Source organism: Leptidea sinapis, chromosome 36 (assembly GCF_905404315.1).
Source record: "Leptidea sinapis chromosome 36, ilLepSina1.1, whole genome shotgun sequence".
In the NCBI taxonomy this organism is placed as follows: domain Eukaryota; kingdom Metazoa; phylum Arthropoda; class Insecta; order Lepidoptera; family Pieridae; genus Leptidea; species Leptidea sinapis.
Window position 1 is genome coordinate 3,793,588 of NC_066300.1, and position 23,977 is coordinate 3,817,564.

Here is a 23,977-nt window from a genome sequence, read left to right on the forward strand (position 1 = left end):
TATTGGAAATAAAACTAATTTTGGGTCCCAAATCGAAATAAGAATTATCCTATCTCTCAAGTTAGACTAAACTGCACTCCATGAATTAATCCCCATTTAAATCCATTCTTTAGTTTAGGAGTCTATCGCGGACAATCAACATGTCACGTAATTAATATATATTAAGATAATAGGCCAGCTCAATGTGCAGTATTGAAGTCTTCAATGGTTGTTAGAAAGGAAATCAGTTCTCAGCACAGATAACAAGTTGCTAGTTTATAATATAAGAACTAAACTAGTATGGACATACAGATACTGGGCTTCAGTAATCATTAGCATTTACTTAGGTAAGCAAAGTTTGCTGTCCACGCAAATCAGATATTAAAGTGCCAACATGGCAAAAAATATTCCAATAATTGGGTTCAATTTACATAAAAAAAAAATATATACCTACCTAAAAGTATTTGACAATGAGCTTATAAATATAAAAAAATATCCCACACATAAATTCTTGATACAATACATAAATATAATTAGTAATTATTACTTTTTGAAGTTAAAAAGGGGCAAATGGTCAAGAGGTACACATGATGGGTAGTGGCGAGGCGACCATCCATGGATATCCTCAACAACAGCCGTCAGGAGATGTGTAGCTGGCTTATAAGGAGGGAGTGTGGTCTATTCTTGAAGGTTCCTAAAGATGATATCTTTAGTTTGACTGTGGAGTGGACTTTAACATTTTACCTCAATGGGGTTCAAATCATAGACAATAAAATTTATAACCTATTTAATATTACAAAAATGTATTTATATATGTATTGTTCCATTTATTTACACTTTACTATACTTTGATCTATCCTCTAAACCTTTCTACTTAGATGATACTTGTACTCTTTCCTTATTTTCATATTGAATAGGCGTATCTCTCCCTGTGTGCATATTTCCCTTTAAATCAATAGCATAGTTGTAGTCCACAGGGTTAGCAAGTGCATAGTCAATAGCTTCTTCCAATTTCTCTCGAGATATAAATGTTTCACTTAACTCCTAAAAACATCAAAACTTTTATAGCTTAGCAAAACAAAATCCACAAGATAGTATTTCTATTCACAAACAATACAATGACATACTGTTAAATATGCAATATAGTTAAAGTGCAAGTGTCTTAGACATTTTATGTTAGTCCTAAACAATTTATTATGTTTGAAGTGATTACCCTCACTTCTAGCATTAATACATACATACATAAAATCATGCCTCTTTCCCATAGGGGTAGGCAGAGACCACTTCTTTCCACTTGCTACGATCTTTACATACTTGTTTCGCTTTGTCCACTTTCATTATTCCTATCATACATGCTCTTTGGTTTAGGGTACACTTGACCTGACCTTTTTTCAAGACATCCCTAATTTGATCTTGAAATGTCCGCCTAGGTCTACCCCTTCCAACTCTTTCATTCACACTGGCCTTATACACTTTCTTCACCAATCGTTCTTCATTGATTCCCTTGATATGTCCAAACCATCCCAGCATACCTTTCTCAATTTTTATCACAACTTTTGGACCACAACATTTCCTTATCTCAATATTTCTTATTCCTGCCACTCAGTTTAACTCCTATCATACTTCTCAACGCTCAACTTCTAGCATTAATACACAAAAAAAAATTGAAAACAAAATTTTACGAACAATGCGGGATTCAAACCCCATGACCTTTGGTGTTCTGTGCGAATACTCTTCCAACTGAGCTAACTGTTCGAGTGACATATTGCCATAAAATCTTGTATACTTTGTTCAACTCTCAGGTTGCCTCAACCTTCATATACAGGGTGTCCCGTAATCAGTGGACCAACGGGATACCCGTGATAGGGGTGGTCATCATCTCTCGAAAACACCAAATTTTACTGTTCTAGGGCCAGTAGTTCAAAAGATATGATTTTTTAAGCATTATTTTGAAAATTCTACCCTTATCAACACAAAAGTTGAAAAAAAATATTTTTTATTTTTATTTTGCCCTGTTTCTTAACTTAAGGTGGCTGAGGAAACATGTGTCTTCACAATTAAATCCATTTTTGTGAATAAATATTGCCAAATTAAAAATTAAAAACCAAAACATGCGCAAATATCAAATAACTAAATTTGCAACGTGATGTTTGAAGCAAGCTAGTGCAAAAAAAATGTATGACAGCCTTGCGGACCATTATTTAAAAAACATCTGCAGTTCATACTGATTCCAAAAAGGTATAATTAATCATTATTGTGAAACAATAAAAGACAATAATTATTTTAAATCAACATTAGATAGCAATTTCTTGGCGGAATTTACAATAAAACAAAAGTAAATAGTTAGAATTTTTTTATTTATTTCTTATAATAAATGTTCGAAATGTCTTCCTCTTACTCTAAGGCATAGCCGGCATCTTCTTATAAAATTTCTTTTTAAACTTTTTAACGCCCTTTCATTATTTTTGACTTTTTCACTCACCACATTCAGTTTTTGTCTTAGCTGTCTTTCGTTATCGTTAACGGTTTCATATACGGATTCTTTAAAATATCCCCATAAAAAATAATCCAATGGATTAAGATCAGGTGATCGAGCTGGCCATGGGATTGTACCTCCTCGTCCAATCCACCTACTTGGGTAAGACTCGTTTAAATATTCCCTCACTTGTCTGCAATAATGAGCGGGTGCGCCATCATGCTGTAACCACATCCTCTCACATACCTCCTGTGGTACATTTGCTAATAAATTACTTAAGTCATTTCTTAAAAATTGCAAGTACCGAGCACCATTAAGCCTCGGTGGGAGCTCAAATGGACCAATAAGTTTACCATCTAAGATTCCAGCCCACAAATTGACTCCAAACTGGTGCTGGAATCTATCTTCTCGTACAATACGTGGATTCACAACAGCCCATTCATGTAAATTATGAATGTTAAACACTCCAACTCTTTTAAAACACGATTCATCGCTCCATAATATTGAATTGAAAAATAGTGGATCTTGTCGGCATCGGCGAAGCATCTCTGCACAAAAATCTATCCTCCGTTGATAATCAGCAGGTAATAGTGCCTGCACTCGTTGAATATGATAAGGGTATAAACTGTTTCTTTTTAAAATGCGATGTACTGTTGTTTTTGCTATACCAGTACGTCTTGAAATACGACGAACACTCGTAGAAGGTTCTTCTGTCACTTCGGCCAGTATTTGAAGTTCATCGACTCTTCTAGGTCTTCCCACGTTGTTTGCAGCTCCGGGAATTCTGCCTTCTAAATACGCGTTATTTACACGGAGAAAAATTCGATGATCCGGATAGCGGTCGCGATTAGGATAGCGCTCACGATACGTACGGGCTGCTTGCCGAGCGTTTGCATTACACAGACCGTAAATAAAATACATCTCAGCATATTCACGAGGAGTATAGGTATTAGGCATTTTATAAAATCCGGGCAAACAGTATCCAAATCACAAAGACAAACAAGGTCCAATTCAAGCGTCAGTCACCAAAAAAAAGAGTCGTAATGGTAGCGAAGTAAAAAACACGTGTGCAGCTACGAGCTATGAGCAAGTCTCTGATGAAACTAAGAATAATTTGAAAAATTAGGGTGTGGGGATCATAGGCGTCGGCCAATAGGACCCCGTAAACGAAAAAGGTACCTGAGCGAGAAAGAGATAGCATATTGTGTTATCTCTCTCTCGATAACAAAATAATTCTCAGAATAGATAGCGCTTAAATGTTTCTCGCAATTGGAGTCTAAAATTGGTTATTAAGTTATTTTTTTTGTAAAATGTAATATTGTTATACCTTTTTGGAATCAGTATGAACTGCAGATGTTTTTTAAATAATGGTCCGCAAGGCTGTCATACATTTTTTTTGCACTAGCTTGCTTCAAACATCACGTTGCAAATTTAGTTATTTGATATTTGCGCATGTTTTGGTTTTTAATTTTCAATTTGGCAATATTTATTCACAAAAATGGATTTAATTGTGAAGACACATGTTTCCTCAGCCACCTTAAGTTAAGAAACAGGGCAAAATAAAAATAAAAAATATTTTTTTTCAACTTTTGTGTTGATAAGGGTAGAATTTTCAAAATAATGCTTAAAAAATCATATCTTTTGAACTACTGGCCCTAGAACAGAAAAATTTGGTGTTTTCGATAGATGATGACCACCCCTATCACGGGTATCCCGTTGGTCCACTGATTACGGGACACCCTGTATAGGATTTACTTTACAGTTGATAACCTGCTCAACCCCAGTATTTGCATATTAGGAAATTGACTAGAGATGTTGCTCTTGCAAGTCTAAACAGTTTCATAAAATTTTGTTTTCAAATTTTATTTGAGTTTTAATCCTTTCTAGCAGTGTTAATAAAAAGTGACATTATTAGTAACTTTGTAATAAAATTTAAAAAATATTATAACAAGTGATATTATTTGCTTAAAACTATATACTTGACACTGAAGATGAAACAGATAGTAGGTTGGTCAGATACCAGCAGATATTCAAGATCTAATTATTATTTACAAGGTTAAGACAAACTTTGTACTATTATTTGTAACCAAATAGTTTGGTTTATAACAAATTAGATGACTAATCAATTCTTTTTCTTTTAATAATTACATGCATTTCCGTATCTTCAGTAATTTATACAATGTGACATGTAAAAGTATCAGGTATTATATGCTTACATATTCCATTTTTACACTTAAACATGATATTCATTGATTCATGACGAGCCTAGCTGACATGTTAAATATTATGATTACCTTTTCACGTTTAATTTGTTCAGAAGCTTTTTCAACACGCTCGCGCTTCTCCCTGTCTATTGCCTCCATTCGAGCGAGAGCAAAGTCTTCCATCTCAGACAATTCCTTCTTCCTTCTCTCCTCACGTTCTGTCGCAATCTGCTTATTCCATTTCTCATTAAGTTCTTCACATCGCTGCCACTCCTCTGCCTCCAAACGTTGGGACATCTCTGAAGTAGCACTTTCTAAGGTTGATTTTTCCTTAACCATATCATCAGTGTAAAACTTCCTTACTGCACGCATCTGGGTCTTATAATTATTAGTTATCCTCAGAATCTCCAACCGCTCCTCCTCTGATAACTGAGGACGTTTTGGAATTCGGTATATTTTGCTTTTAGCAACAGGGAACCATCGTGGTTTACGGTGAGCTTGGGCACATTGAATTAATATTGGACATGCACGATTTAATACGAATTTATGTGAAATCATGTTGATTGCAATATTTTAGTTTTTAACACATTTAATTCAATTCAAACCTAATAAACTAAGTTTATGATTGAAATCATACTAAGTGTTCAAAAATTCGATAAAACAACAACCAAAGAGTAAATTAGTACGACAACAGACAATAAAGCTAGTGGTCTAGTCAACAGAACATTACGGTAGTATTTATATCCTCTTGGCTCTACTAGAGAGTACCATTGCAAGCACGTAGTGTTTAAATTCTCTTTGGTACAAACATAGTAGGTAAGGTAAATACTAAAAATATTATTGTTGTAATTAATAATTATTTTTTGTAAGTGTTCAATTTTTAATTATTATTGTCACCGAAAAGTTTCAGCAAAATGATAAAATTATCTGCGTTAAACGACGAGTCGGACGACGACAGTGATTCTGAAGAGGAAGTTTCACGAGAAGCTTTGGAGCAGATTGCCTTACAGCAATATGCGAAAGCATTAGAATTACAGCGTAAAGGAAACTTACCTGACGCAACACAGCTTCTTAAAGATTTGTTAGATACAGAATTATTGTACGAAGTCAAAAAGCCTGAAAGAGGTGAAAAGGTGACTGGTCCCTTATTCAATTTAAAATATTTATGTTACAAAAACCTAGCTTCGATGTTAAGTGCAGGTGGCGAGTTAGAAGCAGCAATAGATGCCTACCTAACTGCATCAAATCTTGATGACACTGATATAACACTTTGGCACCGTCTTGGTCTTTTGTGTATGAGAGCCAAGAAATATGAACTTGCCCTGCAAGCCTTTCAAAAAGGTGTTGATAGGAATCCTCGCCATTGGCCATGCCTTGATAAATTAGTCCTACTAACTTTAGCTTTAGATTTTAAAGAACAATGCATAGCTGTTATTCATGAAACACTCCAGCTTGATCCTGGATATTTAAGAGGTCTAGCATATAGAAAATATATTTATAAATTGTATCCCCACATGAAAGACTATATGGAATACTTAAATCCAATATATAAATGTAATGAAGATCTTGAAGATCCATTGAATAACAAAATGGCAGACAACTTGGTAAAGGAAGCTGAAGAAATACAAGAAATATATACACAGCAACAGAGAGATGAGAAATTTAAACATATTGTGCCAAATTTAATATTAAACAAGCCAATAACAAGATTATCGTGGGAAGCTCTTGGTGCTGCATTGGTACACATGCATAAGTATATGACCGAACACTGTTATAGCCATGCATGCTTTATACAATTAATAATGGAAATAGATGACTGTGTCAGTTCAACAAATAAAATGGAAGTGTGTGAAGAGGAACAAATAAATAAAAATGCTCCAGAAGGTATAGAGGAGGAAGTTGCAATGGATGTAGATAAATTGGTAGAAGAAGAAGAAAAAAAAAGTTCAGAAAATGAAAATAATGATTTATCAGACAGAGAGAAAACAGTTACTGATACAGAAAAAGTTGAAAGTGATGTAGAAAATAAAAACGAATTGATAAGTGAAATTTCTGCTGATCCTAAGACTCAAAAGAAGTCTGGTGTGCGAAGAAGGGGCAGTGACCTAAGCTTTCTGCAGCAATGGGAATGGTGCAAAAATCGGAGATCTGGAAGAAAAAAAGTAGCAAACAAACAAGATGATAATATTTATGATACACTTAGAAGAATGGTCCCAATTCCATTAATACCAGAAATGATAAAAAGAAAAGAAAACCAAACTAGGGAGACTTCACCAAAATTAGAAAAATTCTTTGATGAGAAAGAAAATACTAAGGTTAATGAAAATGAAGTTTATTTTAATTCTGATTTAGAACAGAATGATGTCAAGTCATTTATAAAAAAATATATTGAAAATAAAAAGGATATCATTGATATGTTAAAAGACTATTTAATGATACTGTCCCTAAAGTGGAAGCAGAAGTGGCCCACAGGTTTGATTAAAACATTTATTGCAGCTAATGACTGTTATTCCAATCACATTGATAATCCGGCATGCACTAATGACAACTTTGAGAATCTCATACACTATACATTAGTTAACTTACTTGTTGTAGAATTTACAGTTAATGAGGAACTAGACAGTAAAAATACCCAGAACATAACACAGCATTTGTGTGCTATAGATACAATAGAAGTAATTCTTAGACTAAAACCACAAATACTGGAGGGTATGGATTTGTTGGAAACAGTACTACGTCAGTTATGGCAAAAAATGCACATCTTTCTTTTAAACAAATCTTATGATAGCGCTTTGGATTATCTGTATAAATTGTATTATGAATTTGAGGCTATGGGTGATCAGGCCAACATATTCTGTTTAGAATTAGTTAATTTTACATTTAAACCTCTTGTGAACTTAAATGAAGTATTAGAATATATAAAATTTTTAGAGAGAAACAAAATGCTATCAACTGTGCAAGATCTGTTTAATAAGGAATGCTATGAGGATGTTTTAACAGTAGTAATTGACTCATTTGAACATTGTAAAAACTCGGCAAAGCAGCAAGAAGAGGAAATGTGTTTGGATTTTGCTGTACAGTTGTCCCTCATATTAGATTCATATTGGGCATTGGGGAAAGCCGATGAATGTTTTAAGTGGTCTTTTATCTGCTTACATGAGGCCCTCAAGCATTATTTTAGATTCACCTCTGGTTCAGCAGAATATGAGAAATGGTCACTCATAGTTGTTAAAATATTAAAATCTATGGAACATATACTATCAACACAAGGTTTCTCATGCATAGATGTACTTAACGAAAAAGATCTTAGTCAGGGTCTCGAAGATCTTATCAGAATTATTGGCCATCAAGTTGAGACAAATTCTACAGACATGCCAGTTGACACGATTGCACCATGGATTGTTATGCATTATATTTTACAAAGAGAAGAAGATCAAGGTCGTGGGAGATACATAACAGATAAAGACAAAGTACCTGAAGACGAAATCCCTAATCCAATAATGGTGCTTTTCATTGCTCACGAACATTTAGGAAAAAGAGGATGGTGTGCACATTCTGATTCTAAACTATTATATTTTATTTTAGACACAATAGTTCCAAGAATTCGCTCTCCTGCTCTGTCTAAAAGTCTGGAACAAATTAGTCAATACATGGAACAATGTGTGTTTTGTCTTTATGGTCATCCAGAGAAGAAAAGTAAAGTTAAATATTTATTAGATCATAATGTGCCCCCTCGAACATTAGATTGGGAAAGAGCTCAACAGTTATATGAAATCTTTAGACCACCAATATTACCAGCTTTAGAAGGTAAACTCTCAGGCATTTCAAGTGACACTGAGGCACTATTTCTTCGCATAATTACATTACTGCCTAATGAATGTGACCCCCAGAAGTACATTTCAGATTTAGAAAAATATATTAAAGGTGTTGAAAATAAACTTCCACTATTCCCCCCTCTATTACCATATAAAATGAAGGATATATATTTTTTGCTTGGTGACTACTATTTTAAGAAAGAAGATGGGAAAATGGCGGTTAAGTACAATATGCTAGATGTTATTATAAACAATGACCGCTTGGAATCTTGGGCGCAGATATCGCTAGCAAAGGCAATTAATTTGGAAAGAGTCTTGAATTCTTGTAAGAATATACATAGTGAAAGAGAATTCTTAAACCCCGCGAAATCTACTATTAGATGTTTCAAGAGATCATTAGAGTTAGATCCCAGTCGTTGTAGCATTTGGATAGAATTCGGTAATTTTGCATATACTGTTCATTCTTTTTGCTCAAGACTTTTAAAGCAAGCCAGTGAGTCATTAAGCATGGAAGACTTTGAAGAGCTTGAACAACAAAAAGAAAACTTATTAGAAATGACACAAAAATGTTTCACATCTGTTCTAGAAGATCTCAATAGCAGTACAGACAGCAGAGATAATGAAGATCCATGGCTATTATATTATATGCTAGGAAAATCCGCAGAAAAACGCAATAAATCCCCCTCTGTTTACTTAAACTATTATGTAAAAGGTGTCAAAAGTTTACAAGAAACAGATGCTACATATCCCCTGAAAATAAATTACAGTTCACCAACCCATTTGTGTATTGAGGTATTGGAGTTGCATTACAGAATACATGCATCAATTCTTAAATATATAGAGCAGCATGAAAACAAACCCATTCCTGCTTCAGTTGGGAAAGTGTTTTTAGCATGTATAGAAGAATGGCAAAAAAGTCCTTTTAGTAAAAAATCGAGAAAGGAAGGTGAGACAGACAATGAATGCAAGAGTGAAGAAACATCTTTTCAAGCTGCTAACATTCTTAAGCGATCTATTAGTGACGCTGGTGAAGAAGATAATGTCGAAGTTAAAAGGCTTAAATTGGAATCAGCTGCAGCTAAAGTTAGGCGTTCGGCCTCCTATGACACTGAGCGCAATAAAGACCCAGCACCACAAACTTCTTCTAATGTTAATGAATTAAAAGAGACCAGTGACGCGACTGTCAAATCTGATACAACTGAAGACAAGACACTCAATAAAGAGGAAAGTGAAACAGAGAAGCAAGTATCAGGGAAACACTGTGAAACTGAAGATAGTAGAAAGGGGGAAAGCTCTAGCTCTGAATCATCATCGGACTCTAGTTCGAGTGAGTCATCGTCCGAAAGCAGCAGTGACAGTAGTGACAATTCAACTAAATCTGTAGCTAAGAATTTAAGTGATAATCAAATCATGGAAATAGTGTCAGATTGTCTCGATGCATTAGAAGACTGCGCGTGTCGCTTTCCGCCCCATTATAAGGCTATCTATAGGCTTGCGCATTATCACTTTTACTATAGCAAGGGAAAAGATATAGAAAGATGTCGGGACTTAATGCTTTCCTCTTTTACATCTAGATCTGGCCAAAAACTAGGTGGTCTCTTCAGTGAAAGAAAACAAAGTAATTTCTTTAATAACATTTGGAAAATTCCTATCAGCGAAGTTGACAGAGCTGGTAGCTTTGCATTTCATATGAATCGGTCAGTTTTACTTACAATGGAGATATTAAAAGAAATAGACGACCACAAAACATTATTAGATTTGAGTCTACATTTGCAGAGAATACCAGATTCTGATAAGAAGTACCTTAGAGATTCAGATAGGGAGGATCTAGCACAGCAAGCCTTCTCATTGAGTGTGCAGTCTCTCAAGGGGCAACTACTCAAATTCAGTCAACAATCTGACTTGAAAAGTAATGTTGTTGAACGAGATGCTCTAAAGAGCCTCATGATAGATATTTATCGTGCTTACCAGAGAGTACAAAAACAACCCAACCATAAGCAATTCACGAATTTACTTGTAGATGCTTATAAATTGATGACAAATAAGCCAATAAACGAGAATATGAATTTGGTCGATTTGAGTATGAAATATTGTCAATCGCGCTTGCAGAAATTGAAGCAGCAAGCGACCCAAGCCAGTTTTGATAAAATCCAGCAGTTGCAAAAGAAGCGAGAAAAAGAAAGCGCTAAAGCTGAGAGTGTAAAGAGTACGGTAGCGTCAGCCCCGCCGCCGGTAACGTCAGCGCAAAGCAACAAAACGGAGGCTAAACAGCAACCATCCTTGTCCACGTTGCCAAAGATGTCTTCTCACGATATCGCTGCTGCTTTTCAGAGCTATGTGCCATTGTTGAACGAATCTGTAATGTCCCAGCAAACTGCTGCAGCACTGTCCTATTTGACAAATATGAGTGCTTACGCCGGATATCCTTCTTTACAAAGTTCCCTTCAAACGTCGCTTCAAAATACATTCCAAGCAGAATTTTATAGACAGTTTCTAGGGCCGAATATTTCCTCATACAATTTGCCGGCAAAAAAATCAAAACGAGGACCCAAACCTGGCTCCACTCGGAACACAACTCTGAAAAAACACAAATCATTTTCTGGTCTTTTACCAAAAAAGGCTGCGCCGACACCCGTAATAACCAGTTTGCAAAAATCTTCTTCAGCTTTAGCGCCCAGCATGGGAACAATTCTGACAACATTGCCGGCTTCAATGTCCATGAACTTACCTTCGTACGCCCAGACCAATATCAAGTCGGTGCCTCAAGCACACATGTCTACCGCGACTACAGTGAGCGCAGCCATTCACACTAAACCTCCGCTTCCGCATCAACAAGTGAGTCCCGGGAAGACTCTACAAGAAAAACTGGCTGAGAGACAGAAACACATGCCATCTGTGTCCAAAAGCACAGTTGATATTAATGCATCAATCAGTCGGCTGCCTTCCTCCCTCACAATAACTAAGTCATCAGTACCCAAGTCTGCTGGGCAAGTGAAGAAGACTGAAGTAAAGAAGTCGCTTGCTTTTGATACTGAGAAGTGTCCCAGACCTATAACATCAGATGAAATAATTGTTCTAGATGATGATGATTAGATGTTAGAATATTTATGAATTAAAAGCTTTTTGTGATAGATACCATTTTTTATTTATTGAAACTTATTTTTATAATATATTTTTTACATAAAATTTTATATTTACAAATATTTAAACTTTAGCCTCAGAGACTAATAATAAATCTTAATGACAAAAGTAAATTAAGTTGGCATTCATGTAGTCAAATATAATTCTATTAAATTGACTATTGCAGCAATTGAAAAGATATAAAACATATTTAATATTATTTATATACAGCGTGGCGCTATAATGGCGACAATAAATAAACCACAGAACAGAAAAAAATTAGTAGAGGTGGCATCATGTCATTTTACTATGGAAACCGATGTCGCCAAACTTACACATTTTTTTTATTAACTTAATTCCGGCTTTATGATAGGCCTAAATTCACAATCACGAAAAGACATAATTAGAAATTTATTCACATCAATTTCAAACACAATAAAATTACGCTAATCTCATATTCTTAAAGTGATTATGACAACCACAGAACTTGAAGAAAGAGGAAACTTTGTAACCATAGACTTGACTTCTGTCTAAATACCGAGTCTTGTACGAATTGAATAAACATCGATAAGTTAGTGAAAAATAGAAATGATTTATTCAGGATTGATAAAGTCTATTGCCGATAAAGTACGTCGTAAGCTAAAATAACAAAAAGGCAAATATTTCAATTTAAATAAAATCAAGACAGCGAACACGAATAGTCTGGGAAAGTTACAATACCAATATTATATTTACCTATCACGCACAATACATAGTTTATTTTTTAAGTATTCATCGTAATTCTGTATAAACCCAGGGGCCAGTAAGACATGAGATTTTATAAACTGTACTGCTTCCATACGTAATGCGCGTGAAAGAAAGCAGTAACGAATGATTCAAAAAAAGAGAAGCTAAAGTACTGATGAAGTATTAATAATCTTGTTAGTCTTATGATATACGATATTTTATATTATGATATACATGTGGTACAATGATGGCAAACATTCCCACAATTAATAGTCTTCGATCTATTTTTTACAATTCTACGACTTATTTCCTCTATTCCATGATGTGGTGAGGTTTTTCTTCTACCCTATCTCGACTCAACCTTATGGAACCTCTAAAATATGCCAAATATTAAAAGTTAATTTAAATAATGTTTGTCTATATTTAAAAATTAACGTTTATTTAGTTTAACTGGAATGTTACACATTTTTGTTACATAATATTTAGCTGTACCCAAGAGACAAAACTATTAATTTGAATTCATCGTAGTCTCTCTTGTACACAATTACCACAACCATATTATAACATTTTGCTTACTTACAACCCTTATCGCAAAAAAATATAATTTATTTGTCTTGTAAAAAGATAAAATTATATCGATATATGCATGTACGCATGCACTTTTTGAGTAGCAAGATATTTTTATTGTTTACATTAATTATTCTAACATAAGTCGTAATATTATGGTTCATTTTTAATCGTATGTTTTGCACAACACGTAAAATTATTAATTGTATTTATATCGGAAAATTAGGACTTCCGATGATAGGAAATCCCTTCGTTGTACATATTTTTAGTGCGGGTATGATTTCAATAGTATGGTCAAAAACGGTACAATAAGGCATAGGTATTTGTATTTTTTTTTAAAATAATTTTGTTTCACTTGACAACAAATGACTGGTCTCACTTGAGCCTCGAGTAGGTACATTTGTACACAATAGTGGCGACAGGGTAACGCCCACATGCCACTTCTACAAGATTTTTTCTGTTCCGTGAAATAAACACACGGGTAGAACTATCTAACTTTAATCATAAAAAATATTCTAAAATTTAAAATAATTAATTGAAATTTTGATTGGAAACAAATTTTAATCACCCTTACGTGGTCACATGAGACGGCATGAACGAGCGTAGCGTAGTGAGCGCGGCGACTAGATATCTTACAGGTTGCTCAGAAATGATCTTATGGAAAATTTATATATTTAGGTAAAGTATTAATTATTTATATTTGAATATTTTTTTATGATTACGGTTCAGTAGTTATATTCATGCGCTTATTAAATTTTGCCATTGTAGCGCCACGCTGATATGTTCATTCTCCAAGAGTAAAAAAATTACCAATATCTTTAATTTATAATATATAATAAGCACAAGTTGCTTCCAACGATTTTGTTCTGGCTGGATTTAATAGTAAAACAATAATATAACTCCTTGCTGCTTAAGAAAGAAGTGATTCAGGCCAACGTCTGCTTTGATGTTTCAATACTTTTTAATAATAATATACAGCTCGTCCTAGTTAGTGATAATTTACCATTCCACAAAAATTATTAAAATCGCTCAAGCGCTTTATAAGTAAATGAGTAAACAATATTACATGCATTGTAGGTAATGGTAATACGTACTGGAGAAGACATCACATTGTTATATCGACGCTTCAATCTCTCTAAGATAAATTTGAGCGTCGCCAGAATAAATAAATTGAATTTAAAACACGTAATAACAATGGGTACAAAAACAAGTGTACCTAATTGGTACTAGATTTAATATGCGGAAACTGTGTTTTAACAATATTTATTTTGGAATTAAGTAATTGTATCGCTAATTTTTCCAAATGAAAATAATAAAAAAACTTGATTGTAACAATAGTTATGGACAACTGTAATCTAGTAACTCAGTTCATGCTAAGCTAATGCAGCAATAACACGTATTTGGGTGCTGAGTTTATAATTTACCTACGCGGGTATCGAGAAAATGTTATAATAACCGTAACACCACTAAGCTCGAAATATTATTTTTAAAACACGCTTAAAATTATATCTATTTGGCGATTTAACTGGTTATGGTATTTTATAAAAAAGGACAACTTATATACTATGCAACAATTCCATTTGGGTGTTACGAAGCATAGCATAAAATTCTTTTGAAGGCACTATTTTTACTACTAAGTCAAAAGTAATTTTCTTTTCAAAATCAAAAGTTGTAAGCGCTTATCTCAATATCATCACACCTACTTGTTTTCCTAATAATACTACTTGTATAAGAGAACTACTCTTTAGTTTCAGTACTGCAGCTGAATTAAATTTTTTAATAGGTAATGGCGTAATCTACAATTTCTCGTTTCCATAAAGGTTTTTCTTTATCATGCCGCCTCTTTTAACATTATCAATAGTTTTATTAAACTTTCTTGTATACAAACTCGGTATGAGGCTTTTTTTTGACACTTTCAAAGCCATTACTATATAACTTGGTAAACGAACGTTAGTGATTCGTGCGAATTTGTCATTTCCCGAAACCAATTCTGGTGTTTGTTCAAATCACTAGATCTTGTTTAGGGAAATAATTAAATTGTTATTTTAATATTATGATATGATCAAATCACGTAGGAATTTGACCAAATCTCTGTTTGCTATCATATCCTTGCGACATATAGGTATATACTTGGAATGAATATGAATAAGGGACTACGCGCACTTATTCAGCTCTTTTCAGCTTTTGTCCATAGAAAAAAACAATTTTGTATGGAGACGTGTACGCGTCGATTCAGCTTTCCGCGTACATTCTGCTTTCGCGGCAAACCAGAATGCGGAATGCGGCGGAACAGCTCTTTACAAGGATGGTTCGCGACTCCTTGTCGACAAGTTGCACCTGTATTGTTCCTACATTTATTTGACGTAATCATTATGCACGCAAAGATTAAAGAGTGCAGACGTGATTTAAAGTTATTATTCTCATTCCTACGACGCCGTACGCGGCTGATAGAAGCAGAGCTGTATAAGTGTGACCAAAATCGTTCAGCGAAACGCGAATGGAGCTGAATAAGTGCGCGTAGTCCCTTACAAGGTGTTTGGCCTAATGTCAAGTTACGTCCCATTATTTGTCCGGAATGGCTTTTCTCGTACATACTTTACATTACCTCAATGCATCCATACAAAAAAAAAATTACTTTCCTCCTTATATTATTATATTAGATATTTTTAACCGACTTCAAAAAAGGAGGAGGTTCTCAATTCGTCGATATGTTTTTTTCCATATTTTATAATATATATATAGTATTATAAATTGATGTGTTACAACAAAGCTAACACATAATATTACCATCATAGCCAATGGCGTTTTACACATATAAGCCGAAATATGTAACATATTGCTATGTCTATATACATTGCCGCATTTACTCCAATTGTAAACAATTTGTTATTTTTTTAAAGTGATAACCCTCACTTCTGGGATTACTTACACAAATTAAATTTGGAAACAAAATGTATGAAGGATGCGTGACCCGAACCCGCGATCTCTTCCACTGAGCCAACCGTTCGAGTGACTTAAATTTCATAAATCTTGATATGTCTTTGTTCAACTCTCGCGTTCTCAGGACAAGGGACTTCAGTTGTTTAAAATATTCTTGGTCAATAAGCAGCAATGTAAAGCATTTATTAAGTTCAGGTTTGATTCGGACAGTGACAGTTGACACACGACTAAGGTAAAAAGTGTGCTTACGTTGTCTTTAAGCACACTTTTGCCGTTCTGCTATCAGACCGCGAATGTCCATGTATGTGTTTAGAACGTCATTGATCATAGCTGTAGGAATGAAATCAAACAACAGTTTACTGAACAACAGTTGAAAGCAGAAAGCCATCATCATGGTTTGTTGAATGTCAACAAGTCATGCTCCAACGACCTGACTTCTACATAACTAGAGAACTCTGTAGTGGTAGAAGTCCATGAGCATGTGGCTCAGGTTCCAGCCGGCCAGGAGTGTGGTCAGGTACAGCACCAGCAGTACCGGCAGCGGCAGGAGGAATATCCTGGCATTCTTTATCATTGGAAGATCTGGAATTCAATTATGCTGGTTACACTCATTTCCCGTAGATTTAAAGTGACAAGAAGCTCCTTGCCTGTTTTACTCTACTAAATCAATGTTTACAGTATGTAAATTAATTTTACAAATATTAAATACAAAATTAAATATGCACCGCCGCACACTAAAAAATACACATACATTCATTTGATTGTAAGACGTAGCTTGTCATGCACACTACAGTAATAAACCTGGGCTATGTTGCCTAACAGCAAGAGGCTCTACCGTACGTATAAATTATGTAAGGTTTTTTATTTAAGTAAAAAAATTGACAATTATGAATATCCTATTTTATTATCTAACTGCCTTATTCATATTAAAACCCTTTTCAAAAGTATAAACCTATATTAATTTCAACATGTTTTAAGCCTATCGAACGTTCGATAAAACTACTTATTCATATTCGTTAAATAAATATCCCATAACTAATACGTCTCCATAGTGCGCAATGTTGCCATTTTGTACAAAAAAACATGATTTTAATTATTAATTTATCGAGAAACTGTCAATCGAAACAGACATCTTTTCAATGTCAGTTGGCACAAGTCGATGTCAAAATAAGATCAAACTTCAAAAATCAAAGTTTTGATATCTGTAGGTTATCAATCCATGACGGTTAGGTAACCAACAACAAATTTAAGCGGGAAGCTATTTATCACATTACTTAACGTCAAATACGAAACATGTCGGGCCATGTTTTTTGCTATCTAGTGCGTAAAATTGGTTTATAGAAGGGTCCTAGCTATTATAAGTCACGTCACCTTTATCGAAGAGATAATGAGCGTTTTAGCTCTAATATGCTATTATAAATACCATTTTTTAACAAGCGTCTATAAACGGTGTTTCAAACCCCTGATAAGTTATTATGAATAAGAGCGTAAGTATTTAGCACTCTTACGCCACAAAGTTGGCTTGTGTTGTGCTAAAAAGATGAAGAAACGAATTGCCAATCAAATTTCAAATGATAAGAAATTATGTATATAGTAAGTACCTAATGCTTTCTAACATTTTAATCAAAATAATATTTCAAAATTTTCTAAAAAATCCTTATATTGTAATAGATAGCATTTTCTATTATTTTTTTTTTCAATTTGACTTTTCATGCTTTGACCTTGTTCAAGTTTATCTAATCCCCCACGTAAATTAGGTAATGACGTGTCGCCTATCAGATTTTTTTATATAAAAAAATCTTAAATGATGAAATCTTAAAAAAAAAATTATGACAATCAGGTTGGATCTACTGTACGGTGTGGTACCTGCTCTATAATGCACGAATATAATAGATTTCCAGATATGGAAGAAAATAATAGCATTTCTCTGCATCGAATTACAGTGCGTGTTGAATCGACGCCTCAACGCTCCTAAAGTAAAGTAATTATGTTTAGAAATAATATCATTCACAGGATATATCCTGGTTTTATGAGTTCATGGACTATGCGATCATTGCCCTTGCAGCAGTGCCAATTTATCGGAAGATAGTCCAAAGTAAAATACGATATGATATAACTTACACAGTATATTAACTTTTCTTAGTAATATTTTTTTTATGACAATAAAGAGTATATAAGCGGAACGTGAAGCTGATGGTAATTAATAGGGCCTGCCCATTACAACGTATTGCCGCGCAGGATTTTTGAGAACCCCACAAATTCTAAGCGGCACTACAATTGCGCTCGTCACCCTAAGACATAAGATGTTAAGTCTCATTTGCCCAGTAATTTTACTAGCTACGGCGCCTTTCCGACCGAAACACACTAATGTTTACACATTACTGTTTCTGTGAAAGCTTAAAACATTTAGGCTTACTGCTATATCCCAGGAAGCTGATGTAGAGGTAGTAAATGAAGGAGGCCAACCAGAAAGTGTTGGACACCAGACATGACAGGAACCCTCCGTGCACCAACACATCTGAAACAATCCATATGACATGAAACTCAGTTCAAAAGCTTAAAATTTTTGAAGTTGAAGGTAAGTAACCTGTTTTGTAAAACGTGCCCTTAATTTATACCAACTTCTCTGAAGGCTCAAAGAAACAGGATCAGTTGCGATTCTGCTCAGAATTTTTGGTTTTTCATGAGCGGCTCTGCATTGTAATGGGTAGAGCGTATCATTAAGCATCAGGTGAACTTCTTGCTCGTCTCGTCACTTTTTCCCATCAAAAATAGTCTTTTAATGAAAAATATGACAAACAAATAAATAAAAAGGATATTCATCATTCGGAAGAAGTCGACCTCAACAGACTTTCCGTTAGTCCTCCATCAATCACCACAACTCAAATAGTCTTTTAGTGGAACAATAGCCTATTTCTCTATGAACTAGCGAGAAATCATTGTCACGAGAAGAGGTTTATTGATTTCATGTCCTCCCAAAAGACTAGTAGACTAGACTTACTAGGTACTTTGGCTGAAAAGTAGAGTTAACTAACTACATTCTCACTTAGAACCTGAAGTAATATCTACATTTCAGGTCTTCTTTTACGTATCGCTCAAGTTACGAAATTAAAATTCGAATATTTAAAGTATAATAAAAAACACGAGAAGATTAGGTCAGAAACTCGGCAGAAACTTTTCTTTTAATCGCATTTATTGCTTTACAATTAAATTTAATTCCTGGGATGGTCACTCCATTCCAAAGATGTGATTAGTAACCATAAACCTCATAAACATTTTTCAACTAAGTCAAGTAATGTTGTAGTAAGCGTACCAAGTTTTCATTTGTTTCTGGTGTTGACATATTGTTAGTTAAATTATTGACAGTGTTTAGCGAGTCAAAAATATGATTTTTAAAGGATTAATTGATAAAAGGAGTAATTGTATCTTTATTTAGATTAGGTTTTTGCGTTTTACGTTTAGTGACCTTAGAAAGCTCACATTTTCAGGGGGACTGAAAATGCGGTAAATGTGTAAAACTAACACATTAATTAAAGAAGATACTATGATTCGACAGCAACTAAAAAAGTGTTGTGTCGATTTTTTTTAAAACAGAAGAGGGCATCGTAAGTAATCACCACCGCCTACACTCTCTTGGAACCCTAGATCAATCTGATGAACGTTCCGGGCGTGAGGTCTTACTATCTTCATTTTAAAGTTCTTTATTTATGTAAAAATAAAAATCTTAAATTTAGTACATTTCAACGGTGACATTGCCTTATAGAAACGATGTGGTCAATGATTATCTTTTAAGAACAGAAATTTATAGAACTTATAATAATAACAGATAGTTGATATTTTAAGTGTACCTTTGGGGGGGTAGGTAACACTTGCTTAGTAAAATATTCAAAAAGTAAGTACTAAGCAATAAATTACTCCTAATAATAGCTAAAGGACGAGACGAGCAGGAAGTTCTGCTGTGCTGATGGTAAATGATACACCCTACCCATTACAATGCAGTGCCACTCAGGATTCTTAATAATTAATATTTTAATTCTTAATAATTATTGAAGGTAGGTTGAAAATAAAATACTAGTCTGAAAGGGGGTAATTAGCTTAAGCATCTTGTGTCTTACTATTTTTTGATTTGAAATTTCTTTATTATCATAATTATTACAGTTGTATGTTTCCAGTGTATATTAAAACCTAGAAATACAAGTAATAACAGTAGTAGTGTGTCTTACTATTGAAGAGTAGTATCTGGAAGCCGTGCAACAGGGACAGCGGCGGGAAGAACGCATTGATGTGGACGTCGAAAGCGTAGCCCCACTCCACGTCCGGGGAGGCTTGCTCCGTCCGGAGGTACTTGTTGCTGACATACCTGCAAGTTTTTCATTTATATTACATTTTCACGTAGGTATAATTATTCAATGGATAGCAAAATACAATCAAATCAATAGCGGGTAAGTTGTATAATGGGAGAAAGAAAAATTCCTAACGAGGATGCAATTTGTAAAAAGACCCCAATACACCCAAGTAACTTAGTAGAGTACATATATATAAAGCATTCTTTATAATATACCCACGAGTAATATTAAAATACTAATATAATAGAATATTACTTTTACACATTTGATGTAGAAAGATAATTCAAGTCTTTTTGCAGCAGCTTTTGAAATAAAGACTAAGATAGACTCACACATAATTCGTAAGTTAATTGTAATTAGCCAAAAACCCAGTCTACCAAAATAATCAATATCATACTCTCAATAAAACAAATGAAAAACATGTTGAATTGGATTTGCATACAACTTTTCTGTCTGCATATTTTATTGTAAGTAATAAAGTAATAACTTTGTAGTACAAGGTGTTTGTTTAATTATCATTTATTCATTTAGGTCTAAATTTGACTTATGAGTGTCCAAGTTATATATTTTATCATTTACCTCCACTTTGGAAAAATTGTTGAAAAATGGCAAGAACTCCTCAGTGTAATCAGAAAAATACTATATATTATACAAAATATTTATTTTCATTTGCAAGGTGATGCATCACCATATACAAACAGTAATTAAAATGAGTGTATTATATTATGTGAACATTGAAACAATATGTATATATTGAAGATAATAAACAATATCTAAAATAATCGAAGATACGAATGAACGAACGATTTCGGGATGACATACTAAAACAGTCACTCATACAAGCACTCATTTAGGAGCACAACACATGGACAAGCCATCACTTCCTTCCCAACAACCCACCCCGAGCAATTATGTCCTAGTTGCATGTACGGAAGGTGTTAGAAGCCAAGTCTTTCCCATTATTACATAGATTATTCGGGTAGGTGATCTAATAATGTAGCTGGTAGTGTGAAAAATCATACCAAAACAAAGTAGACATCATAATCCCAGCTCCAATGAAGTCCACAAACACAACATATAAGACGAACAATGCTGTCTGTCCTGTCGTCAACCCCATTGCAAATGCAAAACATATTGACGACACTGAAAGCAAAGTAAGTATCATTTATTATCATTATCATAGCTACTTCAAATTGCTTGCTAAATCAATGTGTGCTCAATCAATCAAAAGCATCAATTATATAAAAATAAAGTTAAAAAAAGGAGAAAATATATTTTTCCACAAGCACTCAGAGAATTGAAAGGAGACATTTTGACAGTAAGTAAACATACAGTTAGACAATGACAGAGAAACTCTTTTTTATACATAGTTTTAAGTGTGTGTTTGAGATCACCTGTGGGTAACTCAGTTGAGACAGCAGATTTTACCATGATTGTTTTCAAAGTTATATTACATTATCTGCCTAGAATAAATTCTTAATGGGTTAAATAATATCTCTAAAAAATTACTATATATATTTAAAACATGCAGGTGTGCTTTATAGCATCATAACTCCTGTAACTTGATTGACACCACATATCTATAAGTTTCCAAGGGTAGGAGAAGTTATAATTATATTATTAAATTTTACTATTATAACTGACTAGCTGACCCGGCAAACGTTGTGTTGCCATATAAAGTATAATTCACGCGATAGTTTTATAAGTAATAAAATATTGCCTATATTATAGCCTGTACATCATTTTGTTCTATTGTCAATAGTTTTTGCAGCGCACACAAAAATAGGTTTTCGATTTTACACCTTGTGTTACAAAATAGCAATTTTATTACGGATCCCTAATTTTGAAAAAAAAAACATAGCCTATATTCATCCAAACATAGTCCATTTATCCTTCCTGGATAAATGGACTACCCAACACTGAAAGAATCATTCAAGTCTGACCAGTAGTACCAGAGATTAGCGCGTCCAAACAAACAAACAAACACTGCAGCTTTATATATTAGTATAGATAAATATTTCGTTTATTTGCCACAGGTTACTAATTGCTATTCTTGAGAGGCTATAAAATAACACCTTTCTTAATTTAAAAGTCGCATTTATAAAAATATTCAATACATAACTAATTAGTACTAATTTTATATTTAGAGTTGTGTCACTGTGTCGTGCAGGTAAACTTCACATAAAGTGTTAAAACTAATTAATATAACAATACTTACAGAAAAGCCACACACTCAATAACACAAGAAATGCAGGATCATCCCTCGCAAATTGTGATTTTGTGTCTGAAATTGACAATGAAATGTATCACAACACAATATTATATTATTTTTTAGTTTTGTGGTACCATATGATGGCAAAAACAATTTTATCGGTAATCATATATCACCTAGATTATTATTATGCAATTTTTTACACAAGTTACAACATGTGTATACTATTGTATGTGAGTGTGCTTAGATAAGAATATGTTAAACATTATTATTAATATTACATGTCTCACACTTTCTATATTATGCCTTTCAGGTATAGCAGTCAATATCATGTCTTTGAATAGGTATTTACTGTTAAGAAAAATATATGATCATAAGGGAGAATGTTGATCCTTTGACAATAATTGTAATCACTTAATTATTTGAACTGGATGACCAAGATTGATTATTGATAATTATCATATATCTCTTAAGGATAAAAATTATCATTAGATAGATATCATACTCACGTTTTCTATAGTTAAAATTTCTGAATACTTTTTGGGGTGCTACAAATAAATATACCATTTGCCAGGCAGCAAATTCAAAGTCCATTTGATTGAATTTGAACAGTCTCCTCAAATATTTGTAACGTTTGACCGCAGCACTGGCCGTCGTAGGCTGATAGTTAGCTGGAGCTGGTAATGGTGAAGTACTTCGTGGATAATTTGTAGGAGTGGGTGAGGTGGAATATTTCATGATTAGATCGTTTAACTTTAGTTTCAAATTAGGATAAAACCACTCTCAGTTTATTATACATTAGTGAACATTATTCAAGTAAGTAATAGTTCTATATTTCAATTAAAATTTATATTTTTATTGTCCAAAATAACAATCCACCGTAATGTGTACACTAAGTTCAAATTTTCTAAATGCCAAAACACAAATCTCATACACAAGTCAAATTGAAAATATGTCAATGTCTTCTGCTGTCATATGTGACGACCGTAACAGATTCACAAAATAGCTGCAGGAAAATTGCTGGCATAGCTATTTACTCTATCTACGCTATAAACGTGCGTTGCGGGTTTTCATTTACTTCAGCAGCAAAATAATTGCAACAGGCCACGGACTAGTAAAAAAATAAGGACTCCGTGTCATCTACATATTAGTGATGCATCAAAACAAGCCAGTTAACGTGTAAATACCTAAGACTATGAATAAAGTTAAATACATAGCGACACGCACACACTTACACTAATATAAGCCGGTAAGCTGCCATTATGACATCTGCCATTGTCTGTGACGGAACAGTTTACGTTGCATTAAAATATTTTTAAAATGCTGCCGTTTAATGAGAATTCGTGTAAAAACAATGCTAGGGTATAATAAAAGTGTCAAGGAATTACATTAATTTTCACAGATAGAAAAGTAGTTATCACACTATTTTTTGTTCTTTTCATAATACAAATTAATTCAACACATTTTTTTTTTTTTTTATATTAATTCGTTCTTTCGAACAGGCTATAGCCAGGGGCCTTACTGCCTTTAATTCAACACAAGACCTGTACAACGCGTGTTTTTTTTTTGAGTTTATGGCCTGGTATCTAGAC

The 23,977-nt window shown here is 33.8% G+C and overlaps 3 protein-coding genes across 4 annotated transcripts; 1 reads left to right on the top strand and 2 right to left on the bottom strand.

Annotated features, from left to right (window-relative positions):
* Nucleotides 1–751: 751 nt before the first annotated feature.
* Nucleotides 752–5,328, bottom strand: LOC126975638 (probable 28S ribosomal protein S26, mitochondrial). Its single transcript, XM_050823646.1, has 2 exons — nucleotides 4,750–5,328; nucleotides 752–1,023 (listed from the first exon to the last, which is right to left on the bottom strand). The coding sequence occupies exons 1-2, from the start codon at nucleotides 5,215–5,217 to the stop codon at nucleotides 850–852; spliced, it is 642 nt and encodes a 213-aa protein (XP_050679603.1). The 5' UTR covers nucleotides 5,218–5,328; the 3' UTR covers nucleotides 752–849.
* Nucleotides 5,329–5,453: 125 nt separating this feature from the next.
* On the top strand, nucleotides 5,454–11,607 carry LOC126975599 (calcineurin-binding protein cabin-1-like). 2 transcript variants are annotated; one of them, XM_050823561.1, is made up of 2 exons: nucleotides 5,454–5,480; nucleotides 5,564–11,607. In XM_050823561.1, exon 2 carries the CDS (start codon nucleotides 5,574–5,576, stop codon nucleotides 11,565–11,567), a length of 5,994 nt encoding a protein of 1,997 aa, XP_050679518.1. In that variant the 5' UTR covers nucleotides 5,454–5,480; nucleotides 5,564–5,573; the 3' UTR covers nucleotides 11,568–11,607. The 2 variants fall into 2 exon arrangements, with proteins under 2 accessions (XP_050679518.1, XP_050679519.1); XM_050823562.1 differs by having other exon boundaries at nucleotides 5,456–5,475.
* LOC126975634 (protein unc-50 homolog) lies at nucleotides 11,601–23,277 on the bottom strand. Its single transcript, XM_050823641.1, has 6 exons — nucleotides 22,895–23,277; nucleotides 22,392–22,457; nucleotides 21,196–21,316; nucleotides 20,051–20,187; nucleotides 18,244–18,345; nucleotides 11,601–16,409 (listed from the first exon to the last, which is right to left on the bottom strand). The coding sequence occupies exons 1-6, from the start codon at nucleotides 23,121–23,123 to the stop codon at nucleotides 16,273–16,275; spliced, it is 792 nt and encodes a 263-aa protein (XP_050679598.1). The 5' UTR covers nucleotides 23,124–23,277; the 3' UTR covers nucleotides 11,601–16,272.
* Between the last annotated feature and the right edge of the window lie 700 nt (nucleotides 23,278–23,977).